The sequence below is a fragment of the Megalobrama amblycephala genome, linkage group LG13 (genome assembly GCF_018812025.1).
Source record: "Megalobrama amblycephala isolate DHTTF-2021 linkage group LG13, ASM1881202v1, whole genome shotgun sequence".
NCBI classification, from domain to species: domain Eukaryota; kingdom Metazoa; phylum Chordata; class Actinopteri; order Cypriniformes; family Xenocyprididae; genus Megalobrama; species Megalobrama amblycephala.
Window position 1 is genome coordinate 3,763,503 of NC_063056.1, and position 26,633 is coordinate 3,790,135.

Consider the following 26,633-nt stretch of genomic DNA (forward strand, 5'->3'; position numbering starts at 1 on the left):
TTGATTTTAGCTAGCAATTTGATGCTATAGAAACGGGGCATGTTGTCATGATTGACAGTTGTGACTGACAGCTTCTCTGAGGACTGTCGGAGCTTCGAGGGGAGATTGAAGATATATAACTAACTATTAATTTTAGATTTCTGTGTTATTTCACACAAACCAAATGAGTTGTCCAGCAGTAAACTGTACTGACGGCCTACAGGATCTGACGGATCACTGAGCTTTTTTTTCTGTGTATAATAATTATGCATATATAAATACATGCACATACATGTATAAATTTAAAAAATATATACATGTATATATGTATGTATATATATATATATATATATATATATATATATATATATATATATATATATATATATATATATATATATATAAATTAATTTTTTTCTTAAATATATACATGTATGTGCATGTATTTATATATGCATAATTATTATACACAGAACACACACATATATTACGTAACACAGACTTTTATTTTGCAAACGATTAATCGGGAAAAAGCTGGTGATCTGTATCTGGCAGTTACTAATTATTTTTATGGGTATAAAATAATAATTAGCAGGACAAAACTAATGATGGCCTACTCTAATTAATTATACATCACTGTCTACAGCAGTCGATCTCCTGTAATGTTAGTTTAACTTTATTTAAAATGTTGTTTCTAGTGGCATATTATATTGAATTTATCTACTGAATTTGCTGTTTCAAAAATATTGTTGCTCTAGAAACAGAATAGCCTGTTATTTTATAGGTAGAATTTTAAATTGTGTGTGTGTATATATATATATATATATAATTAAAATACATCAATGATGACGCAGTCGTCTGGGCGGAAGTTTGATACCGCGACTCCGCCTCCGGGCTCCACCGACGATTCCTTCTGCGCATGCCCAGGCTCCAAACTGACCTTTTTGCGTAACGTCAACGCCCATCGTCGAATGTTTTATTTTCAGTTCATTACAATGGAAGGAAGCACCGTCGCGGCGTCCATCTTTTTTTACAGTCTATGCTCAGACCATACTGAATATATAAATTTTAGCCAACTTGAAACGCATGATATTTGTCATGTGGACTGATGTCTCCTCTCTCCCCACATCATGAGTGTCTTTTAGAAATAATAAGCATCTCTCTAGTCCATTCCAAGGTCACAAAAATTGACTTTTTGTTCAGAAATTAATGCATAATATTCAAGCATCTAATTTAAATCAGTTTAATCAAACACAACATGAGCAGGTGAGTCTTTTTTTTTTAGTTTATTAAGTAAACAAATCTTCTATCTGGTAACGTCTTTCTTCATCGGTGTTGAAGCGTGTAGCTCCAGCATTGACTGGCACAGACTCTATATGAGCTGTTATTCAGATCTCAGCCAACTGAACGTAACCGTAACAGTTTTAGCACAAGCCATTGTTGCCAAACCATTGCTTTGAAATTTCCTGCCGTGTGTGAAACCGTGAGGAAGCCTGTGTTTGTTTTGGCCCCTCCCACATTCCTCTTTTCTACACCCCTGTGACATCATTCACTGTGTTGCAGTCAAACTCTGACCTGTTCTGGTCTGCTCGTTATCAGAACTGATAATTTCCTACTGATTGCTGTAACAAAAGTACCTTTAATCTGATCTTGGATTTGAGTGCATGAAAATAGAGCTGAAAAACTTTCTGAAAAACCCGCACCTGAAATTATGAGATGGCATGAGCTATGAGCAGTCTGTATTAATGAACGTCTTGTGTTTAAGGGCTGTTTATGTAATGCTGTAGACTAATCTGAGATAAGCTTCACCTGTGAAATCTGTCTCCTCCTTTGCAGAAAGAGCCAACAGCAAGAGAGAGGACGAGCGGAGCAGAGACAGTGTGCACGAAAGGTACGTTTGACACTGTTGAGTTTTTACTAGTTCTGTCAATCGATTAAAACACATATTTTTTTCTGTAATTAATTGCGATTAATCACAAATAAAAACATTGGGGTTTTTAATATTTTTACATTATAATAATTTCACAGTTACTCTCCAAATGAATGTAGAAACAACTTAAAGACAGTATATTTTAAATATTTGTTTAATGGCATCTTTTTATGAATGAAGGCCAGAATCACAGATACTAATACTGCTACTGATTTTTTTTTTTTTAACATTAATTATAGACATTCAACATTACAGTATATCTAAAAGCTATCAATTTCAATATTTGGCCTTTAAAAAAAATAACTTTTAATTTAAGTGAACTTAAAACAATCTTCACATGAACCAATTATAATAATAAATGTCATATTTGCCTGTCTAACAGGTAGGAAAAATACAGAAATTGAATAAAGTTATCAAACACTTTACATTCTTCACTTCATAAATTATAAAGTAAATATAGATTAATCCTTATTAAATCTACAATATTCTCTGTTCCCTTTGTTCATTAATGACAGACTTCATCACAGCAACTGGTTTATTAGGCTGCTGTCACTTTAAGAGCTGTCACTGCCGAACATGACGCGAATCTGACGCGCATCTCATTTTCTCACAACTCTTTAAGTTCATTTAAGACTTTATTTAACTCATTTAAGACCTCTCTTATGATGATACTCGACAAAACAGGCATGTTGGCATAATTCTGTGTGTTATTGTTTGTTCAAACATGAAAGAGAACTCGACACTGGCGCACGTCTTTCTGTGCACATGAGTCATTTATATCACATGACATGACATTCACAGACAGCGCATTCTCGTTTGTCTTGTGGCGCTCGAATGGTTTAAAAGCATTTGAGTGAATAAGAGTGTGATCATGTAATGCTAGCCAAATTATGACAGAAAAAACTGATGCTGCATTAATTGCATTAAATATTTTTAACTCATTACACTGAAGAAAAAAATTGCATGCATTAACGCATAAGTTTGACAGCCCTAGTTTTTACATTGATTTCATAAAGCTACCTGCACTGTGCAGTTCTACTTTTCCCGACTGACCAGATTCAGCTTCTCGTTGTATTTAATTCTGCCGTCCTATTGATTGTGATGAAATCGCTGATATCTGAGAGCACTCTGCTCAAAACAGCTCAGATCTCAAAAGCACATATTTTCAGCTATGCTAAATATGTTTCCAAAACACGTTTTATTTAATGTGATGTATTCAAGGCAATAATTTGCAGACTAATCTTCAGCCACCAAAACAAGATGAGTCACAGCAGCTGAAACGCTGACATGTCAAACACTTTAACAAGAGAAGTCAAGGATAAAAACAAACCCTCAGAAAGAAAGAAAAATAAAAGTTTGCTTTCATTCTCTTTAAGCAGTATTTTAAATGTTCAATCCTTAGTTTTCCGAATTTCCATTATGGTTAAAACCATTATGGTTTAATTTTCGAGGTGAAGTTAATAACCTGTTTGTTAGTTGAGAGTGTGAAGTCATGTTTTAACCTTAATACCTTAAAACATACTTTAATATTGTGTTTATTCACAATAAGTTTTGTTACATAAATTTGTTGTTTCATCATATTTACACTAACTTACTTAGATGTTTTTGAAAGAAGTCTCTTCTGCTCACCAAGGCATTTATTTGATCAAAATACAGTAAAAACAGTAATAATCAACAAATATTATTACTATATAAAATGACTGTTTTCTGTGTGAATATATTGTAAGATGCAATTTATTCCTGTGATCAAATCTGAATTTTTAGCATCATTACTACACTACACTTCAGTGTCACATGATCCTTCAGAAATACATGATGCATTTTATTTTTCAGGATTCTTTGATTAACTGAAAGTATTTATGTGTAATAGAATTTTTTGTAACATTATAAATGTTGTTACTGACACTTTTGATCAAGTTAATGCGTCCTTACTGAATAAAAGTCAAACTATCTGTCCTGTGGTTTTGTTTCAGTCAGGAGAGAGATGACCTGATCCGAAACTCCCAGCACATCCTGTCAAATAAAGACCAGATGCTCGGCATGCCCCAGTTTGGCCTGCGGGATAACCTCATCAAATGTGAGCTCCTCAAGAACGAGGACGCCTACACCTACATCCAGAACTACAGGTGAGGATCAGTGCCTGTTGTCATGATTAAGGTTAAAGAGGCTCTTTTACCAAGTCTTGATGTTGTTTTTGTCTCTACTAGAACAGGTTTTCATGCTTGAATGTTCATTATCCTCCACATATTCTCTGTTGTTGCAGCTCCTTTCTTCCCAGTCTGTCAGTAACGCTCTGTTTAGTTCCTGTCTCTATGTAGCTCCTCCTTCTGAAAAGCACAATGTGCTCTGATTGGTCAGCTGGATCAGTGTGTTTTGATTGGTCAAGTGCTTAGAGCATGTTTGGGAAATGTCCCGTCCCTTACCATAACCACCAGTTTCAACACACTACTAACTAACTCACCAGGCCCCGCCCTTTTAAATGAGGAATATTGTGACATGCTCGTTCCTGGAAGAAAACTCAAGACCACAATGGAGGCGTTTCAGGGAGTTCAGAAACAGTGACGCTGATATAGAGAATAACTGCCACTGGAGGGACTTTACAGACTTTTTTCATGTTCAAACAACAATACTACACACTAAAGAAAGATGAACATGGAAAAAAATGAGAATAGGTCCTCTTTAACCTTTGCATCTGATGATTTTCAGAGCCCCTCACTGTCCCATGTGTCCTACATTTCTCAGAAGTGTTATTTTCTTGGCATTACTATGAAATAATGTTAACATTAAAGGGTACATAACACACAGTTTCTGCCACTCTCATGTTAATCTTGAGTACCTATAGAGTAGTAGTGCATCTTTGAAATTTCCGAAGAGTCTTTAGTTTAATCATATTTATAAAAGATACATACGCTATACCGAGTCTTTCCGAAAACAGCCGAGCTCCTGGAGGCGTGCCGTGTGAGCAGAGCTAAAGAGTGACGAGCACGTGCAGCTTTTGTGTAGCGATCGACTGCAAGCTATCAATGGTCAGCTAAACAACTGTATTTAAACACATAATACACCATCGCATTATCCATGGATAACTATAATGAATATAGCGTATGAATGATGAATAATGAATTTATGAATTCACTACGTTCGTGTTGTTTACATTATATGCACTTAGGCACCTATTACCAACAAAACAGACATTTAAGGCAGTTTTACTCCTGCTGTTCCGACTCATGACCGGGATCATTATCGCTGTGACCGCTCCATCTTTCAGTTTCATCAGAACTGGGCCTGAGGGCTCGAGCAGCCCCGGAAAAACACAAGATATTCTCCATTCGTTTTAAACCAATAAAAAAAAAAGGGTCTGCAACTTTCAGACATGACTTTTTCCTTATTTTGATAGTTAATTTAAGGTGGTTTCTATGGTTATTTTAATGACAAATATTGAAAGCACATCAATGTAATGCGTGAGCACAAATCTCTCAGCTCCACTTAACACTGGGTTCTTTGGGAAGCAAGGTTATCTTTCCCTCACAACCAAAAACACACTTCTTTGTTGATTTTGTAGTCTAAAAACAAAGTGATAAATCTTTCTCGAGCAAGACCTGTGCAGCGCCGCCGACCACTTCTGTAACCCGAACGAAGTGTGTTGATAGGCGGCTCTTGCTCTCTCGCTCTAGTCGATGTGTGCGTCCGGGAGAAGTGCCTGTACAAGGAATTCCAAAATATTTTTATTAAGATTTTCTTCATGTAAATACAATCACAATCTTGTTAATACGAATTTGTCCATGTAAACATAATGACTGCGTTACATGAATTTAAACCCATTAAAAGGCAAGAAATAAGCAAGAAAGAACTAACACAGTGAACAACGCTTCTCTCTTCAACATAGGACATTAATCATAGAAAATAAAGAACATAGTATAACATATAATCTTATCTCAAAGTGTATATTCTTCCATTTTTATTTAAAGCTTAAATTGTGAAACTACAGGTTTCCTTGTCTCAAAAGTCCAAAAAATCATCTGTCAAATCTAAGTCCTTAATAAAGTCTATGAAAGGTCAGGAATTCCACCCTTTATTACATAATACAGAGTCATACTCGAAAAAAAAAATGTTAGAAACCTGTGAGAAATCTGAAGAGTATTTTTGGCACGTAAATACTCCGTCATACGTTCAACTCGTTTTTTGAAACTTTAGCCATGTTTAGCATGAGAATCCAACTCTTTAACAGTGTAAATAAGCCCCCTACTTTAACTATTACCATCATTCCCTGTTAAAATAGTGTATTTTAGCATTTCATTTCACCCCAAACAATTAAACCTTGTTATAGCAGGATTCCCACAGTCAGAAAACAAACAAAAAAACACGGAAATTAATAATAAAAAAGAAAAAAAGTTCTATAGTTTTTTGTTTTTTTTTCCATTTTTAGTAAAAATGGTTAAAGTCTACCGAACATTCTGTTTCATTTCCAAATGTTTCTCTTCTTTCTTTTCATATACATACTTTCCAGCAGTGTAAATGTTTGCTTTGTATCTTTCTAGTGAGTTTTTCTCACTATAGTCGCCTTTATCTCTCTCACTGGGGTTGTAAGGCAAAAGCTGCTTATAATTATTGTGGAAGTTGCTTATAAAAATAATTTTTAATTGAAAATATTCTTCTTCAGGTTCATACATCCAACATTAAGTATAGCCAATTTAAGTTTGGAAACAATATGTTGTATTTATAATGTCACGCTCACTATTTATCCAACAGTTTAAATGTTTTTACTTACATAAAAATATATAGATGGATTTTAGGAAGGGGGTCCCTAATAATAAGTTTGAAAACCCCTGCTTTAGAATACTGTTCTGTCATTAATGAATAACTAATGAGAAACACATGACTCGGGTATTACCAAATCCTTCAGAAGAAACTACTAATTATTCGGATCAGTGTTCTAAAGTGAAAAACATGATAACTCACTAATATTGACTGAAGTCATTGTAATCTTTTGAGGTTTTTGTAAGGTTTTGGACAGTAATTGCTTCTGAAGGATTTGTTAACACTTGAGTCATTACTGGTGGGTTACCATGACCTTCACTTTAGAATTCATTATACATTATTCATGTTAATTATGAGCCTGTATATAATAGTTCTTAGTCCTCTGGGAGGTATGAACAAAACTGTAGTTACTGATTATCTAATAGTGAACTACCACCTTCAACTGAGCACTATTACATACTAATTAAATAATCAGAGTTTCTTGTTAGATAATAGTAGTTACTAGAGTGTTAATAACGCATTACTCATTTGTTCCTGTGTAGTTATTCATTAATTACTGAACAGTATCTTAAAATGTACCAAAATCCCTTTTAGTGAGGAAAGTCACTTCAAAATTATTATGCAGAGACCTGATCCAGTAATCACTAAAGACTGGAAAGCTCAACACTGATCTAAGTAGATTAACTCTACCTTTGGTCACCTTGATTTAGATAACAAATTCAAAGATCATCCTGCAGCCTTTTCAGTATAAATAACACTTTGAAACAAGAACCATGACCAGGATGTTCAATGGGACAGTTTTGTTTGTAACTCGTACCTTTTTCGATTTTGTGTACTTCAGAAATTGATGGTGTCAAACGCCCTTGAGTGGACATTTGCAGAACTGCATCAACGTTGCCCCCTGTTGAACGAAACCCTGTCCTACAGCTGCAAAAACATGAAGAGTTTTCATAGAAACATAAGTCATAAGCATAGTCTTTTCAAATTGATGAGCTCTTGATGAGGACAAGAAGCATTAAGTCCAGAGTCGGAATGGCTTTATAATGCCTGTTTTATTTTGACCTTTGCAGTAGTTCTCTCAGGCTCTTCGTGAGGTTTCAGTATGTGAGATGTTTCTTAATTTAAACCGGCAGCTTCTCTCTTTGGCTGGAGTTGTGAGATCATTTGAATCAGTCTCTGTTCTCATTGTGTGCCAACAGCTTTTTCTTAGGAACCTACAATGTGAATGGCCAGAATCCAAAGGAAAGTCTCAGCCCATGGCTGGCATCTTCCGCCACCCCTCCAGACTTCTACCTTGTGGGGTAAGACGCCACATTATTATATTTAAAATAACCTGAACTGTGATGATGATGATGGGCAGAAACGTGACTGGGATTCTCTGCTGTAGTTTCCAGGAGCTGGACCTCAGCAAGGAGGCGTTTCTCTTCAATGATACTCCTAAAGAGCCGGAGTGGATGTTAGCCGTGTACAAGGGCCTCCATCCAGATGCCAAGTACGCTTTAGTAAGGACCTCCTCTGCCCTCTCACCCATGAGCTAGTGTGCGCTAATGTCCAGATCTAACACAAAAACACAGGTTTATTAGTAGGGCTGCCCCCTAATAGTCAACGAGAAGTGGCTTAGTCAAAGAAATTTTAATTAGTTGGTTAGTCACAGAAAAAAAGACTCCACAGGAAGTGGCGAATTCATGTGGTAATTGTGTCGGGCAGGAAATCTGATCATTCTTCGACCTCAGACATGGCTTATTCATTTGAAACATGCAAGTAGTAGACTATCATGAGCTGCTTTATATGGCCGCTTGCTCTAATGTTGACCTGGATATTATTAGGCACATATTCAAGGCTTCCTGTGGAGTGTGGAAGCTAAATTAGTACCGCGCTTTTACTGCATGACATGCTTAAGTTAACAAGCATTTCTCAAGCATTTCTGTTTTTTCCTTTTTAATTTTTCTGGATTCCTTTTTAGATTTTTTTTCCAACTCCATTTTAATGGTTAAATTGAATTTTAGTAATCAAAAAGCATGTTTAATAATTGAAATCATGAAACTTTACAACATTCTATTAAAATTGTAACAAAAATTAAATTTTTTGGGCCTTATGAAATTCCGTTTTATTTTTACCACATTCTGTTTTCTGTTTTAGGATGTTGTCTGGATTCCATTTTAATGGTTTAAATTACATTTTAATAATCACAAAGCATGTCTAATTAATTGAATTCATAAAACAACAAAAATTATTATAGTTTTTTTTTTTTTCTTTCATTTTTAAATTCTATTTTTTCCCCCAGAAATTTTGTGTTGCGTATTTTAATTTTTCTGGCTGTTGTAATGAAGGCATAAAACATTAATTTATCTTTTTTAATCATATGAAATTGTCAAACAAAGTGCTGCACAACAGAGCTTTACTGTTTACTGTAAAAATAAAGTTTTAATAATAATTTATTATTATTATTAGTGTTAGTTTTATTATTACATTGAGACGTAGCTAAATTCTACTGCACAACACTTTTATTTTGACGGGTTGCTGTGAAGACCTTTGAGTTTCTGTGTGTTTATGATATGATGATAGTTTTTCTCAAATGAAACCTCATCATATCCTCATATAGTGAGGCGGCAGAGACTGAAAACACTGTGAGCGGCACGTGTGCTTCAGTTTGTGTGTGTGTGTGTGTGTGTGAGGTAAATGAAACCGCACATCTGTGCCATTCATTCACACAGAGACACGCAGAACATGCAGGATTCATATTTAAATACTAGTTTAACACTAGTTTATATCATGATCTGATTTAAGTGTACTGACCTGCTTTTTATTATTCACCAACTCTGACAAATTCCGTGACATTCCGTGCTATACAGTAAATTCCATTTTTATTTCTGGATTTCGCAATTCTGTCCCATTTTCCACACTCATCTTTGCAGCCGACACTGACTCATAAATCTCAGTAACACTTTACAATAAGGTTCATTAGTTAAACATTAGTTAATTTGTTAACTAACATGAACTAACCATGAGCAATGCATTTGTTACTGTATTTACTAATCTTCGTTAACGTTAGTTAATGGAAATACAGTTGTTCAATGTTTGTTCATGTTAGTTCACAGTGCATTAACTAATATTAACAAGATTATAATAATGCATCAGTAAATGTTGAAATTAACATTAACAAAGATTAATAAATGCTGTAGAAGTGCAGTTCATTATTAGTTCATGTTAACTAATGAACCTTATTGTAAAGTGTTACTGAAATGTCTAGTTTATTAATAAATTGTTAAAATGTTCAGACATTCTCCTTGCTGTTTTTCGACACATTCATAATCAGTGGTTTTGCCTTAGCAAGCTTTATGTGTGCACTTGAGCGCTCAATTCATATTTTAAAAGCCCATTATTATGGATTAGTATTTCTCTGTAATGTAGAACAATGTTACACATAATAATCTTTCTCAGCCCTGAAACTGAAACCGTTTTCTGATGCCACTCCCCAACCTTGAGTATATTTAAGTAATTAAATTATTATCATAAATGTCTGACTAGTCAACTAATGAATGACTACTAGTCGACTAGAAACATCTTTAGTATGAGAAAGCCATATTTATTATAATAGGCTGCTGATATGCATGACTTTTAATTAATTACAAAGTACTTACTAGTCTAGCTGTCAGTAAATAAGCAATTAAAGGAATTATAATATTAATAATATTTCACCTAAAGATGAAAACAGTTGCAATTTATTCTCCCCCATGTTTTTCAGACCGTGTATTGTTATTGTTGTTGTTGTTTTATGAAAGTTTGTTTCCTTCACAGAATAAATATAAAAGGTAGTTGCAAATTTTTCTCACAATTGTGACTTTTTTCTTCAATTGCACGTTTATATCTTACAATTATAAGGAAAAAAGTCAGCTCACACTTCAGGCATTTTCTTATAATTGCAAGTTTATATCCCACAATTCCGAGGAAAAACGTCAGAATTGGGAGTTTATTGTGAGATAAAAAGTTGGAATTGCCTTCTTTATTTTGTGGCAGAAACAAGTTTCCATCAGTTTTTTCTTTGTGAAACACAAAAGGAGTTTTTTTATTGTACTTTTTATTTATTTTTGCCATACTCTGACTCCATCTCAGAGTATGAAGTCAAGAAATTGTTTTGAAATTTGCGTTTACATGCACATTCGTAACCCGATTATGATTAATAAGCATGTGCGTCCTGTGCAGCTGGAGTATAGAAGTGGTTCATTTAAAGTAATGCTTATTTATTTAACATCAGATACACGAATGATTAGGTTTTGACGTCACTACATGTAATAAAGTCTTGTAAACGCGGTGTACTTTTGTTACCGGGTTATTGGTTTGCTTGTAAACTGGGTCAACAGGTTAATTCATTAAGCTGATGTTTGGGAGTTATCAGCGTATCGGTGTGTGTAAACATGCCCATTGTCGTTTTGTTTAATTTAATTTTTTACCCTTTATTATGATTGTAAGAGTATTGCTGTCTGTGCAGGTGAAGCTGGTGCGGTTGGTGGGAATCATGCTGTTGTTCTATGTGAAGAAGGAGCATGCGGAGCACATCTCTGAGGTGGAGGCCGAGACCGTCGGCACAGGCGTCATGGGGCGGATGGTGAGTGCATGTTTTTTGTGGCATATTAACATTACCATCTCTAAAAATGGACTCCAACTTTTGTCCTAAATTAGAAAATGTAAGCGTAAGCATATAACATTCATATAACCTTCTTTCTCCTTTAGGGTAATAAAGGTGCAGTAGCCGTCCGCTTCCAGTTTCACAACTCGGACATCTGTGTGGTGAACTCCCACCTCGCCGCGCACACCGACGAGTTCGAAAGACGCAATCAGGACTTTAAGGACATTTGCCGCAGGATTCAATTCCGGCAGGATGACCCCACACTACCGCCCCTCACCATCATGAAACACGAGTATGAGCTAAACACGACCATGTCTGATTTAATTAGAGACAAATATCAGATTCTCCCTGTTTAAGTCTTTTATCGTCAAGTTTCTCTCTATTTTTCCCTTTCCAGTGTTGTGTTATGGCTGGGAGATCTAAACTACCGAATAAGTGAACTTGAAGTTGATCATGTGAAGGACTTGATAGCTAAAAAGGATTTTGAGACCCTGTGTAATCATGACCAGGTAAGACGAACAGAGCTGTGGTTTTTCTGGATAGTGTGGAGTGATATGGAAACATGAATGACTGTGGATGTGTGTGTGTTTCAGCTGAAGCGGCAGATGGATGAGGAGGTTGTGTTTGTGGGCTTCACAGAGGGAGAGATTGATTTCCAACCCACATACAAATACGACACTGGCTCAGATCAGTGGGATACGAGGTCAGAGATCATTCCCACTGTCACACTATCAATACATGAGCTATTATTCTCCACAAAATACAATAAACGAACATGTGCTAAAACCACACTCAGAGCCCCACAGAGCGATGTCCTTGCAAGAAAAAATGACTAACATTATAAATGTAATAGAGCTGCATGATATTCAAAATAAGATCAATATCACAATATGGCTTAAAGTGCATATTGCAGGTTACATTTTTATTTTTATTTTTTTTCGAGATGAATATATAATCTTGTATGAAAATATCATATAAAAATGTACTGCAGGGTTTAAAAATGTTTTGCAGGACATAGTGGCACAATTTAGTAGATAAAGTGACGGTCTCTGTAAAAAACACTTTTTTTTTTTTTCAACGTGTGATGAGAAACTTCGATATCATGTAACGTTAGTGTGGATGGATATTAATGAGTGTGACATAGGCTGTGCCTAATCAAAGTTTATTAGTTTCTGTTATTAGTAATCAAAACTCTTAGATGAGGAATACTAGCTTTGCTGTTGCCTGATACATGATAATAATCTGTACAATATTGTGATCTGAGCACATATCATTAGCTAACGTGTATATATCTACAAGCTAACATTGGTCTCCTGCCCTGTTCTCCTCACACCACAGCTCAATTCATCTCCTCTGACCGTTGTTCTGTCTAATCCTGGCCTTTCCCTGCTCCCTTGACCGCATAGCAGGCTAATTATGGCTGTGGTCTGTTATACGAGTATGAATAAACATTTACAATTTCCTCAGCGTCCGAACTGTCATTGCGATCCATTGTTTTCCTATTGTTTACATTGACCGCAGTTCCTCCCGTTACGTCACTTCCAATTAGGCATTTTTCATATGCGGAAGTAAAATCTTCTCACAAAAAACAACTCCAGAAGCCTCAGTAGTGTTTTTATACGTGTATTTTAAAGAAAATCTAGTTCCTACATTAGTTTTCTATGCATTGAATCACTGAAGCTCTAACCTGCAATATGCCCTTTAAGCGATTGTCAAATGCAGTTTAATTAAATAAACATATGCACCATGTGTTTTAGAGTGAAGCGCGGCACTGTGTTCATTTGCACACATTTACACACACTCAGTTTATTTACTGTGAACCAAGCCGATCTGAGATGCTGAAACACCGTATTATGAGCTTTACTTTGAAATATGCTGAGAATACATTTATTTGCCAATAAACTGTCAAAATAAAAGCTTAAAGTCTGCATGAAAAGGAAGTTGTGCTCGTATCTTCTTCCCTATTGTGATGCATTTCTGAGTGAAACGGCTTCTGGAACAAGAACAAATGTAGGGCGGGGCTTGATTTTGTCCATGAGGAACTGATTGGATGGTTGTGGTTTGCTATTGGTGGATCTGATGTGAGTGACAGGTTGCCCCGCCGTTGTCATCAGAGAAGAGAAGAGATGCTGCAAGAGGGAGGAGAGGATATTCTGATTCAAGATTACGAGGAACATGATGTTATAACAATATTGATATACACTAATAAATTATTTTTAATAAACACTGCAATATTCCATATAAAACAAGAATTTTCATTAATGTTTGATTTTCAAAATGAATAAAAATAGACATAAATACACAAGTATTGTAATTTTACAGTTGTACTTTATTACAATATATTTCTTATTTTTATTTTATAATCTCACACAGAATTATTATTACTTCAAAGTCATATTAAATGAGTCAATAACAGTCAGTTTTTGCATACTGCAATATACATATCACAGAAAAGCAAAATATTGATACCAGGTTAAGTTTTTTCCCCAAGATTTTGCAGCCTTACAGATTAAAGAAAATAAAACTATTTAAAAAAAAAAAAAAAAAAAAAACATAATAAAATGCTATACAAGTATGAAATGGCAAATGTTCGCAAAACAGTTTTATTTCTGGTCTGATTAGTTCATCAACACAGTGTTGTTGTTGTTTTTTATTCCCCAAGTTTATTTATTATTATTCTTCCCAATTGATAGTAAATGGCAGCCCTATGAACCATACATAGGAATATGATGAAATTTGGCACACTTATAGAGGTGGCCCTGAATAGTAACCTGACCAACTTTGAGGTTTCTAGGACCAAATCTATAGCGCCACCACCAGTTAAAAAATTCACTTTTCTTTTGGTCATAAATTTTGAGCCCTTTTTGAGGTCCTAGAAACAAATTTCTTAGTACAGCCGATTACTCTCCCCATTCTGGGAAAAAAAAAATTCTCAGATGATCATTGGACCGAGCCACACAGAAATGACAGAAAATTTTTATATTCCTTTTTGTTCAAAAATTCTGATGATGTGAACTTATTGTTGACTCTGAATTACATTAGGTGCAATATATCGGCAATAGCTTTTTTATCTATCGAAACAAAACGTGGTACACTTCATCAACACCATGATCTGAGGGTGCATGCCAAATTTGGGAACAGCACCACCTACAGGTCATGAGATCTGAAAAATGGCTATTTTTGCTTGGAAATTTCGAAATGTTTGTCAGAATGTTTGGTCATGCCAAATCCATCAAAACTGACGTCCACCATTTTGAAATTTGCCGTAAACTGCAATAATTTTTTAATTCTATGACACATCTGCACAAAATTACATCAACAGCATATCTTAAAAGTACCCGAAACATTTGAAGACATTGCTGCCTAGAGTTCAGAAGATATAAAGACTTTTTACAAAAATGATTATAACTTCTGAAAATTTAGTCCGATATTCACGGTAAATGTGTTTCCTATAAGTGGCACACTGCGATAGTTGCCAGTTTAAATCCTGTGTGACTCAAAATCATCAGCTCAGCAATGCACTAATCCATCATGCTCTGTCAGGTAGGGGCTGAGCACTGAAGGTCCTGTAGCCTCTATTGTATCTGTTGGTTTTATTCTTATTTTTTTAGCTACTCTTTGAACTCATTCTGAAGGGCTTGGCCCTGTTACTGCTGCTCTTAGCTGTATTTTTGTGTGTGTTTGTGTTTATGCAGTGAGAAGTGTCGAGTACCAGCGTGGTGTGACCGCATCCTGTGGAGGGGGAAGAGCATTAAACAGCTTAATTACCAGAGTCACATGACCCTGAAGACCAGTGACCACAAACCCGTCAGCTCTCTGCTAGAGATAGGGGTGAGAACACCAGCCATGATCATACACAGCCCTCATTCTCCATCCCCTTACTGACTTCTGCCATTACTCTGCACAGATCAAGGTTGTGAACGAGGAGTCCTACAAACGGACGTTCGAAGAGATCGTGAGGCGCATCGACAGACTGGAGAATGATTGTATTCCTTCAGTGACGCTGTCTCAAAGAGAGGTGAGCCGTTTTCATCTACCATCATCCCAAGTGTCTCTTATTATAGTTTTTATTGTAATTTTTTTTTTTCTGTAGCACAAGTCAGTGTTTGTTTAGTCTCTAAATGAAAAACGAATGTTTCATGTTTCCTTTTGGTGTCTTTCTGTAGTTCCACTTCCAGGATGTGAAGTTCATGCAGCATCAGGCACAGACTGTGACCGTTCACAATGATGGACAGGTGCCGTGTCAGTTTGAGTTCATTCAGAAGCTGGACGAGCCGGCCTACTGCAAGCCCTGGCTAACAGCAAACCCATCTAAAGGCTTCCTGGCCCAGGGTGAGACGGCTTCACCACTACACTTATATTCACCCACTGTGTTGGTGTTTGTTTGATGTTGATAGAGTGACTTCTATGTAGCAATTCTAAAACGATCAGCTGTTACTGTTTTATTGAGATTGACTAGCTATGTTCGGGACTCAACACTAAGGATTTTTTCTACTGGCCAGTGGAAAAAAGTAATAAATAAATAAAACAGGCCTAATTAATGTCTTCGTTGTTTTTGACCCATAACCTTAATAAATAAGATTGTGACACCAAAAACTATTAGCCTAACGTTCAAATATTGTTAAAGACAAGTAAACTGTCAGTAATAAAATCAGAACAAATAATGAGAAGTAGCACAAATACAAGAGAACAAGCATACAAATAAAATAAACACTGCTTTTCATGGTTTTCTTTTTCAAGTCTTTTCAGGTACAAAGACTTTACTGTATAAATTAAATATAGATGAATTCTTATTAAAGTTAAAAATGATATTTAGTCAAGAGCAGTGAGTCATTTTTTTTTATTATTTGTCATTTGTTGTTTGATTAACATTAAAACAAAGACAGAAGCAGATTTATTAGGCTGCTGTCACTTTAAGAGCTGCATGGATCCAATATACTGTTACACATGTGTTTTATTTCTCAACTGTTGGTTCACTTGAGATAAAACAGACTGTTTATTAGGATACTCGATGAGACCAGCATTTTTTGACGTAGTTTTGTGTGAATATGTCCGTTCAAGTGCAAGAAGACGTGAAAGAGAGCTCAATTCAGCATTTGCACGTTGTCTGAGAAGCTGCTTTCTGAGCACACGCTTCGGATGCACTCACAAAACTTCTCACACTATTGAATTGAGTTCTCTTTCGCTTCTTCTTGCACTTGAATATTTAGATTGGCAAGGCGTAAAAACACGTGAAAATTATTAACTTTCATGATGCAGCACTGGCCCGATCGGGCAAGTGACAGTTGCGGCTACTGTCCAAAGCGAAGTTTACGCTGGCCTCAGAGCCATCAGACAGTCCTTATTGTCGAGACCTGAAGTTTCACACCCTCTTGTTTTGTCATCAGTTATTTCACTTACTAAGTTTCCTAACACAACTAGTTTCAACACCAAGTAATTTTTCTTTCCTCACTTGCATCTAAATGCTGCTTGAAACAACCAAGCCACATCCAATCAGAACATACTTAATGTGTATTATACAGCTATGTGAAGCAGGATGTTCATTGCTATTCTTCTTCATAAAAACACATAATGGGGTTTTTCACAATGTGCTTAATCCCAGGTTATCAACATTCTAAACCCCGCTTTTAACCTTGGGTAAAGGAACGTTTCACACTTCATGTGAAAGTTTAAAAAGTCATTTAGAAGTGGGGTTAGCACCACTTTTTAATCAGGTTATGAAACCCTGCTCCGGAGCAGGACTAGAGCTAAACAGCCACCTTTGCTCTGTTGGCACCACATTGCGGTGCCAAACGTGTGCATTGTGAAACAATGCTTCGCAACCGACAGCCAATCGAGTTCATGTGTTTTGGAGAGTCACTGAAACACATATATATACAGTACAGTCCAAAAGTTTGGAACCACTAAGATTTTTAATGTTTTTAAAAGAAAATTAAAAATACAGTAAAAAACAGTAATATTGTGAAATATTATTACAATTTAAAATAACTGTGTACTATTTAAATATATTTGACAAAGTAATTTATTCCTGTGATGCAAAGCTGAATTTTCAGCATCGTTACTCCAGTCTTCAGTGTCACATGATCCTTCAGAAATCATTCTAATATGATGATTTGCTGCTCAATAAACATTTATGATTATTTTCAATGTTGAAAACAGTTGTGTACTTTTTTTTTTCAGGATTCCTTGAGAATAGAAAGTTCAAAAGAACAGCATTTATCTGAAATACAAAGCTTCTGTAGCATTATACACTACCGTTCAAAAGTTTGGGGTCAGTAAGAATTTTTATTTTTATTTTTTTGAAAAGAAATTAAAGAAATGAATACTTTTATTCAGCAAGGATGCATTAAATCAATCAAAAGTGGCAGTAAAGACATTTATAATGTTACAAAAGATTAGATTTCAGATAAACACTGTTCTTTTGAACTTTCTATTCATCAAATAATCCTGAAAAAAAATATTGTACACAAATATTTTGTACAATTGTACACATTAAATGTTTCTTGAGCAGCAGATCAGCATATTAGAATGATTTCTGAAGGATCATGTGACACTGAAGACTGGAGTAATGATGCTGAAAATTCAGCTTTGCATCACAGGAATAAATTACTTTGTGAAATATATTCAAATAGAAAACAGCTATTTTAAATTGTAATAATATTTCACAATATTACTGTTGTTTTTTACTCTATTTTTAATTAAATAAATGTAGCCTTGGTGAGCAGACGAAACTTCTTTTAAAAACATAAAAAATCTTAGTGGTTCCAAACTTTTGGACTGTACTGTGTGTGTGTGTATATATATATATAATTGCACATGAATGCCTTTTCTGACATTTTTGGTGCGTAAGATTTTCCTGTTTTGTTGTTGCCGGTATAAAGACAGAGCGACACGCATCATAATCTGAAAACCACGCCCACCGGGGGGGAAAACAATCCAACCGTCTTCATTGACTTTGTATTGCATGAAGCTGCCTCCTTGTCATTTCTGACTTATAACAAAAAACAGAACCCTGTCAAAAAGCTGCTATGTGACAGGGTGTACAGCAAACAAGCTAAAAAAAACACAGAAGTTTTTATAAGCTGTCGACCCAAAAAAACAAGCATTTAATGACACAAAAGTGGATACAGGCGACTGAGACTGAGCGCAACATGTTATATTACACTGAGAACTACGCCCACTGGAGGGGAACATAATCAGCGACAGGAAATTTAATATATAAAACTGACATTTGGACATTTGACTTAACAGTGTCAAATGTTTACTGCTCACGTAGGCATACTGAGTGTCAGGATCCCACAATTTACCCATTCTTCCTGCTGATGCTTCACATCTTATTGCCTGTATCCACTTTTGTCTCCTTAAAGGCTGGTTTCTACGGTTGCTCACACCCAAAAAGTGGCAATTTTAACATGCTATAATAAATGATATTACTTATTTTTACTTTATTTTATTACTTTAAGATGACCCAGGGTTAACTAGTTAAGTGTGAAAAGCCCTATTGTATACCAACTACACTGTGCAGTCAACATTTACAATTAAAGCTTAATTATGACCAAGTTTAATTTGAATTCACTTCCCCCAATGCAATGAAAACTGTTTGCTCCTCTGATGTCATTGTGGTGTTTGTGTAGGTGCCAGTGTGGACATCGACCTGGAGGTGTTTGTGAACCGCTCTACCGCTCCAGAGCTGAACTCCGGCCAGCAGCAGCTGGAGGACATCCTGGTCCTGCACCTGGAGAGGGGTAAAGATTACTTCATCTCCATCACGGGCTCCTACCTTCCCAGCTGCTTCGGCTCTTCTCTCAGTACACTGTGCATGCTGAGGGAACCCATCCAGGAGATGCCACTGGAGACCGTCAGAGAGCTGGTGAGATCTGCCTTTAGAAACTCAAAAATACTGCTGTTTGTGACGGATCATTTTGAGCCAAGCTGTTTCAAAACCTAGTGATCTGCCCTGCTGTCTACTCCCTACATAGACAGCTACTCTCTGAGGGAGCATCTTAGTCTTGTGCAGCCAAATCTTCAGACTGACGGCAGAAGGTCTGGACTCTATCGCAGCTTTCATTGGCCAAGGACCGCCCAGAGGCCGTCTGACTGACACGTAAAGCAGGCAATTCGTATTGTTCTGCGTCATGTTTAGGGGTGTGAAAATGTAAAGTCACTGTCCCAACAATAACAGACCGGCATGCATCTAATTATTCATTCAAGAAAGTCATCCAAGTTTATTGCAACATTGGAGCTGTGAACTTCACATATATTTTTGAAAATCCAGCGTTTAGTTGATCCTGATAAGCGCAACTGTTACAGTTGTTAACACAACGGCTTTCTTCTTCCATGAGGAGTTTTGGTGTCATGGCGGGTTTGTTTCCTGGCGGCCCGTTACAGAACGCGACACACATTTCCCGGGATATCCTGGAGAATTCAACTAATCAGATGACGACTTCAAAACTCTCAAAGTGTTTCCCTTATTTTGCGCTTTATGCCTTTATGGGCGTGTGACGTCTGAGGCTGAGACTAAGAGCATCCTAACTGAGACAGAACCTAAAAACAAAGTGTATTGGACCAATCATATGAGCAGCACAACACTTGTAGCAGTAGGAGGCGTGTCCACTCATGATGGGCGAGGAGAGAGAGTAAGCAAGCGGGATTTGTAGAAAGAGGAATATCACTGGAAGAAGAAGGGTTATGATCAGGCAAGAGCTTTAAAGGAACACTCCACTTTTTTTGAAAAAAGGCTCATTTTCCAACTCCCCTAGAGTTAAACAGTTGAGTTTTACCGTTTTCCAATCCATTCAGCTGATCTCCGTGTCTGGCGGTAACACTTTTAGCATAGCTTAGCATAGTTTATTGAAACTGATGAGACCGATAGCATTACATTCCAAGCCATATCAGCCTAGAAAATCGCAAGTTTTCATTTTCCGTCAGTCTTGGTACACGATGTAACTACAGAAGAGTCAAGTTTTAAATAGGAAAAATATCAAAACTCTTTGGTCATTTTTGAGCGAGATGCTAACGGTCTAATCAGATTCAATGAACTATGCTAAGCTATGCTAAAAGTGTTATCGCCAGACCCGGAGATCGGCTGAATGGATTTGAAAACAGTAAAACTCAACTGTTTAACTCTAGGGGAGTTGGAAAATGAGCCTATTTTCAAAAAAAGTGGAGTGTTCCTTTAAAGACCCGTTCACACGAAGAACGATATCTATATTTGCGTCCACACCAATGAATTATAACGGTCTGTTTATTCTAAACTCACGCGCTGCTGTTTCAAAGTGTTTACAACATGTTTTAGCTGTTCTTGTTGCATTTACAGGCTTTAACCAGCAGATGTCCTCAGCATGCTCTGTTTCGAGTGAATAGCTAGTGTAATCGATCTAATCTAACAGTGAATTTAGCTGACGAAGTCAATATAGTGGAATAAAAACAACACCTAGTCTTTTTCACAGCAACTTCAAAGGAAGCAAGACAATGTTGTCGAAACTAGCGCTGGATACCTGAGGTCATTTTATTTTACACTGTTTGCTAGCCTGACACATATTCTCACCATTTATGACTGATTGTTTTCCATATATCCATTTTCTTTATAGTATCCTTGAAAAGGAGGTTGACTTGTCAAACAGTGGTGGCTTTTTCTGGACCTCGGCGGTTAACTTCTCCGCAGTGTTGTCTGCCATTTTAAATGTGCGAGCCCTTAAATTAGAATGGATTCTGATTGGCTGTCAGTGTTGTATCGTTCAACAGCTGGAAAAAAATCGTTCTGAAAGTGATCCCAACGATATCGTTCCTCTATAACGTTAGCACTATATCTTTATCGTTATCTTTATAGTTATTGTTCTTGGTGTGAACAGTCCTTTAGTAAGGAAAAGCTTTCCAGTGCTGGAGAGACCGAAGCAGGAAGGCCTGAAAATGGACGCAGAGGTTGTGTTTCTGCTTCATTCATGAGTAACATTGGTTTTGCCTTTTCACAGAACCAAGATATGCTGTTGTTGTAATGTTAGTTATAGTAACAGGACAGTCTGATGCATCAGCTGTTAGCCATTGACTGTGTTGCAAAGCGTGTTTGTTATTTTTGGGGCGGAGCAATGCAGGGAGGGGTTTGTTTGTTTGGGTGTCAATTTCAAATATCAATAGTGTTTCTCAGAAATCACTTACTGCACTGTTAACATTGGCATGTTGCTACTTCAGTAATCAAATATGATATAGGACTCAAATATCTGGTTAAAACATTTTTAATTACATCTGTATTGATATATAGGACCATTGAAAAGTTTGAGGTTGGTAAGATTTTTTCATGTTTTTGAAAAAAGTCTCTTCAATATTTTTGTGGAAACCCTGATACTTGTTTTTCAGGATTCTTTGATGAATATAAAGAATAACATTTATTTTAAATGGAATCTTTTGTTACATTATAAATGTATTATAAATGATCCTTGTCTCTAGGTTTAGATTCAGTCAGAGACATGAGTGGACTGTATGCTGCTCTGTATTTAAATGTTCTGTTTATCAAAAACGTATATATAATTATCTGTTAATTATTAATTTTCCTCATACTTTTCATTTGTTATATCAGAGTTTGAAGTCAAATAGCGACGTGAGTAACCCAGAGACGGATAAACCTCAAGAAATCCCCAAGGAATTATGGATGATGGTGGACCATCTCTTCCGTTATGCAAAAAAACAGGTCAGGACATCAGGATTGCCTTATGTTTTAAGCTTGCTTAAACTCGTCTCTTTGCCTGTCTTAAAACATTTAAACCGGTCTTTTGTAATTCTGTGCTGCTGAAAGCTGTTTGTCTTTGTTATGGTCTGCCCATTGAGCTCCGCTCCATAGTAACACCAACACTAAAGCAGGAATCTGTCGAGGAAATTAACCTCCGCTTGCCGTGGGAGTTGTTTCAATAGCCCGAAACAAGAAATTAAAGCTTCCCCAAATAGTCCATTGTTGTTCAGAGACATCTGACTGAATGTACTGCGCAATTACACATGTGATTGACTGAGCTGATTGTAAATGAAACCTTAAAGTACAATGCCTGGAGTTCATCCAAGGACTTTGAAAGCAGCCATGATGAAGTATTTGTCCTTGTGTGTATTACAGGAAGACCTCTTTCAACAGCCCGGCCTGCGCACGGAGTTCGAGGAGATTCGGGATTGTTTGGACACGGGCAGCTTGGACACTCTCCGTATCCTTCACACGGTCACTGTTGTGTATAATAAATGTCTGTGGTCTGAACTGACTCAGGGTTTATTTCAACTCAAAGTCTCCTTCATTTCTGGAGAATGCCAGAAATTAAAATGCTTTTCTTCTTTTTTTGCCACAGCACAAATAGACCGGGAGAAAATTAGATACTCCAAGTGTGGTCCAATGGAATAATAGAACAATATAACAGTTAAGACCAGAGGTTGCGTTAGACTTTAAAGGGATACTCCACCGTTTTTTCATATTAAACTATGTTATTCCCTTAACTAAGACGAGTTGATACATACCTCTCTCGTCTCAGTGCATGCACTAAATCGCTCTGTCTTGCGGCGAAACTTTGTTAGCACTTAGCTTAGCCCAGTTCATTCAATAGGGGCCAAGCAGAGAAGCTACCAAACACCTCCACGTTTTCCCTATTTAAATACAGTTACTCGAGTAGTGTAACTCGACCTAGGACGGTGACACAAAACAAAACGTTGCGCTTTTCTAAGCGTGTAAAATGGATAACTATATTGTATGGCGGAATACCATAGCAAGTGCTCGGGAGCACTTTGACTTGGCGCAGTAATATCTTCACTCGTGAAAAGTCCTCTCACCGGCCCCCGCTCCCTCTCATTTCCGTCAATAGAACCAACGTGACTTTTACCACCTGTGCTATTAGCAAAGTGCAAGAGATCATTTGCAATGGCGGACTTTGTAGATGATTATGACTTGTTTGTAGCAGACCCAGAGCCATATCTGTTTGAACCCGAGTACACGGAGGAGGAATTAGCTCTTATGGACCGTGAGAGGGAAAAAAAAGATACGAACCAGAACAGACCGGAGCCGGAGCGTTGGTTTTCTATTGACGGAAATGAGAGAGAGGAGGAGAGGGAGCGGGGGCCGGTGAGAGGACTTTCCACGAGTGAAGATATTACTGCGCCAAGTCAAAGTGCTCAAAGTGCTCCTTCCGCCATACAATATAGTTATCCATTTTACACGCTTAGAAAAGCGCAACGTTTTGTTTTGTGTCACCGTCCTAGGTCGAGTTACACTACTCGAATAACTGTATTTAAATAGGGAAAACGTGGAGGTGTTTGGTAGCTTCTCTGCTTGGCCCCTATTGAATGAACTGGGCTAAGCTAAGTGCTAACAAAGTTTCGCCGCAAGACAGAGCAATTTAGTGCGCGCACTGAGACGAGAGAGGTATGTATCAACTCGTCTTAGTTAAGGGAATAACATAGTTTAATATGAAAAAACGGTGGAGTATCCCTTTAACATTGTCCGTCATTTTGACGGACAGGGTCGTAAAAATAGAGTGCCCCAGGGATGACGCGTTTTTGTAGGCCAACCCGGAAGTTAGCGGCGCGCGGGTTCCTTCGACTGAAAGCCTATTCATTTTTCCCATAGACTTTTGGAAAATCGCAGAAAATAAGCTCTGTGTTTAACAAAGGGTTATGACACTTACACGTTTTGTCTATCAAGATAATCTTTACAAGTTAACACAACATTTGTAGATTTTGAAGCCTAAATAAAGTCGTCAGATATAAAAGGCTAACAGTAGGCTATAAACGGACTACAGCACACCATGGTCGCGGATCAACGTCGTCATCACCAATCTTTCTCAAACTTTATTTAGAAAACAACTCTATTTAAAAACATGCTCACTGATTACGATCTGCGCTGTGTATGAATACTTATCCACTTTTTCATGAGAAATGCTGTCCAAATGTCCCGTTTTTAATGATGACGTCTAAAGTCCCCGCCAAAGGAAGTAGTCCCTTTTAGCAATTTGTTAGCAACCGCCGATTTTAAGACACAGTAAAAGTTTAAAAAAAATCACAAGTGGGTTATAACTGGTGTGTTTTATATCATAGATCAAAACGTGAAAGTATTTAGAGGCTTTGTTAACCACAGATCTTATTTCAGGAGATTTAGCAAAAACCCATTCAAAAAACCCATAGACTTTACGGCGTTGGAACCGGAAGTCCTAAAATGCTAACTCGCTTCCGGGTTTTGCCTACAAAAACGCGTCATCCCTGGGGCACTCTATTCCGTCATAATCTATTACTACCCGTCATTTTAATTTTCATATTTTAATTATAATAACACATTTAACTGATTTTATTTTTGTTCACAAATAAAAGCAATTAAATGTGTTATTATAATTAAAATATGAAAATTAAAATGACGGGTAATTCACACGTGAAATTTCTCTGTACTATAGGCTACGTTGGTAGCCATTAAAGAAAACGTAGTTTCATATTTATGTTTAAATAGTCCTATGTTATATTTTAAATTCATCTATTTGATTATGAAAAGTAAACAGCATGAGTAAGATGCATCATAAGATGCGCAATATATCGGGAGACATGGAGTGGGTCAGACATGATTTTAAACACTTCATTAAGTTTTATTTTGTAGAAAGCCTTTCTTTAAAGTGAATTTCGTTTTGTACAAATTGTATCTTAATTTTAATCAATGTTTCATTAACCAATTGCCTGGATGTAATAAATAAGAAGCAAATATAGCAGACAATATAATCATGACATGGAGGCGTGGGCGCGATCACTGGCGCGTGAACTGGAACGCGTCAGCTAAATGAACCGAAACTCAGCGGCTGCTTGCCTCACAGACATGAGAAATATATCTACAGAAAGCTTTAAATACCTCCTTTAACGAAAACAAATTAATTCAAAACTAAAAGAAATGGGCTACCCTGATTATGTAGACTAAACCGAATGAAGTGCATTCTCTCTCTAGCGCATCATGAGGAGATGATGAGAGTCAATATCAACTTCATCTTTGCAGCCGACACTGATTCAGAAAACATTACTTTATTAATAAACAATTAAAATGTATCCTTGCTGTTTTGCGCATTCATGAGACCAATATCGATTCGTAAATCACAATTGATCTCTTGGTAGGCTATATGCTGTTTTCAGTTGATGATTAAACAGTGCATTGTGCGCCTCCCATCCAATAAATCGCAATGGGCTTAACGCTTTGTGTTGCTTTTGATATGGAACAAAAGATTTAGATTTCAAATTCTGTCCATTTCATTAAGAAATTCAAGCAATAAATACCGTTTTGGCGCTCTTTAATGTGGTGTGATAGAGAGTTGTAGCTTCTGGGTACTCGCCTGTGCGTTATCAGTATCAAACGCATAGCAAAAGATTCCTGCCAGTTTTATTTTTGTTCTGGATCCAGTGCTCTGCTGCTACATTGGAGCGCACTCGCCACCAACTGGACAGGGGTGTGAATTACAGTTACAATTTACAGTAGATCACCCTCAGTGTAATCTGTCACCGTGACGGACTGCCTTCAGATTTTTCCGTCATTGATAAAAAAATTCTGTCAATGACGGAAAATTTTCGGTTAACGCGACCTCTGGTTAAGACTGATATTTATGTCACATTAAAGTGTCCCTATTATGCTATTTTAAAGGTCCGTAAGGTCTCCTACAACAGGTTTACATGCATCAGGTCAAAAAACACTTTAATTCTCCCCCAATATCCACTGCAGCATCAGCTCTTTTCTCACAATGTCTGAAACGCTTCGATCAAGGATTCAGTCTCTCTAAACCCCACCTCTCCGTGAGCCTGCTCTGAAAACAGCGTCTTCTCGACATGAACAACACTAACCAAACTCTTCCAGTCTCTGATACAACTACAGTGTTTGAGGGCGGGGCAAAGCAGACGCTGTTCTCCGGCAGCCAATGAAGAGCATAGGCTGGAATTATGCAAATAGAGTGCCCCAGGGATGACGCGTTTTTGTAGGCCAACCCGGAAGTTAGCGGCGCACGGGTTCCCTCGGTTCAAAGCCTATGCATTTTTCCCATAGACTTTTGGAAAATCACAGAAAATAAGCTCTGTGTTTAACAAAGGGTTATGACACTTACACGTTTTGTCTATCAAGATAATCTTTACAAGTGAACAACATTTATAGATTTTAAAGCCTAAATAAAGTGGTCAGATATAAAAGGCTAACAGTAGGCTATAAACGGACTACAGCACACCATGGTCGCGGATCAACGTCGTCACCACCAAGCTTCCTCAAACTGTATTTAAAAAACAACTTTATTTATAAACATGCTCGCTGATTATGATCTGCGCTGTGTATTAATACTTATCCACTTTTTCATGAGAAATGCTGTCCAAATG

At 36.9% G+C, this 26,633-nt stretch overlaps 1 protein-coding gene across 5 annotated transcripts in view; it reads left to right on the forward strand.

Annotated features, from left to right (window-relative positions):
* Window positions 1-26,633, forward strand: part of inpp5b (inositol polyphosphate-5-phosphatase B) — a 42,978-nt gene that overhangs the window by 12,145 nt on the left and 4,200 nt on the right. For 4 of the 5 annotated variants that reach the window (XM_048152383.1, XM_048152384.1, XM_048152385.1 and 1 more), the window contains 14 exons: window positions 1,816-1,870; window positions 3,883-4,035; window positions 7,864-7,965; window positions 8,052-8,166; window positions 11,154-11,270; window positions 11,396-11,583; window positions 11,689-11,800; window positions 11,885-11,994; window positions 14,987-15,122; window positions 15,199-15,309; window positions 15,458-15,623; window positions 18,926-19,161; window positions 21,865-21,975; window positions 22,390-22,474. In XM_048152383.1, the coding sequence (XP_048008340.1) occupies window positions 1,816-1,870; window positions 3,883-4,035; window positions 7,864-7,965; window positions 8,052-8,166; window positions 11,154-11,270; window positions 11,396-11,583; window positions 11,689-11,800; window positions 11,885-11,994; window positions 14,987-15,122; window positions 15,199-15,309; window positions 15,458-15,623; window positions 18,926-19,161; window positions 21,865-21,975; window positions 22,390-22,474 (1,797 nt within the window). Of the gene's footprint in view, window positions 1-1,815; window positions 1,871-3,882; window positions 4,036-7,863; window positions 7,966-8,051; window positions 8,167-11,153; window positions 11,271-11,395; window positions 11,584-11,688; window positions 11,801-11,884; window positions 11,995-14,986; window positions 15,123-15,198; window positions 15,310-15,457; window positions 15,624-18,925; window positions 19,162-21,864; window positions 21,976-22,385; window positions 22,475-26,633 lie in introns of all 5 variants that reach the window. The other variant, XM_048152386.1, reaches the window with a different exon arrangement.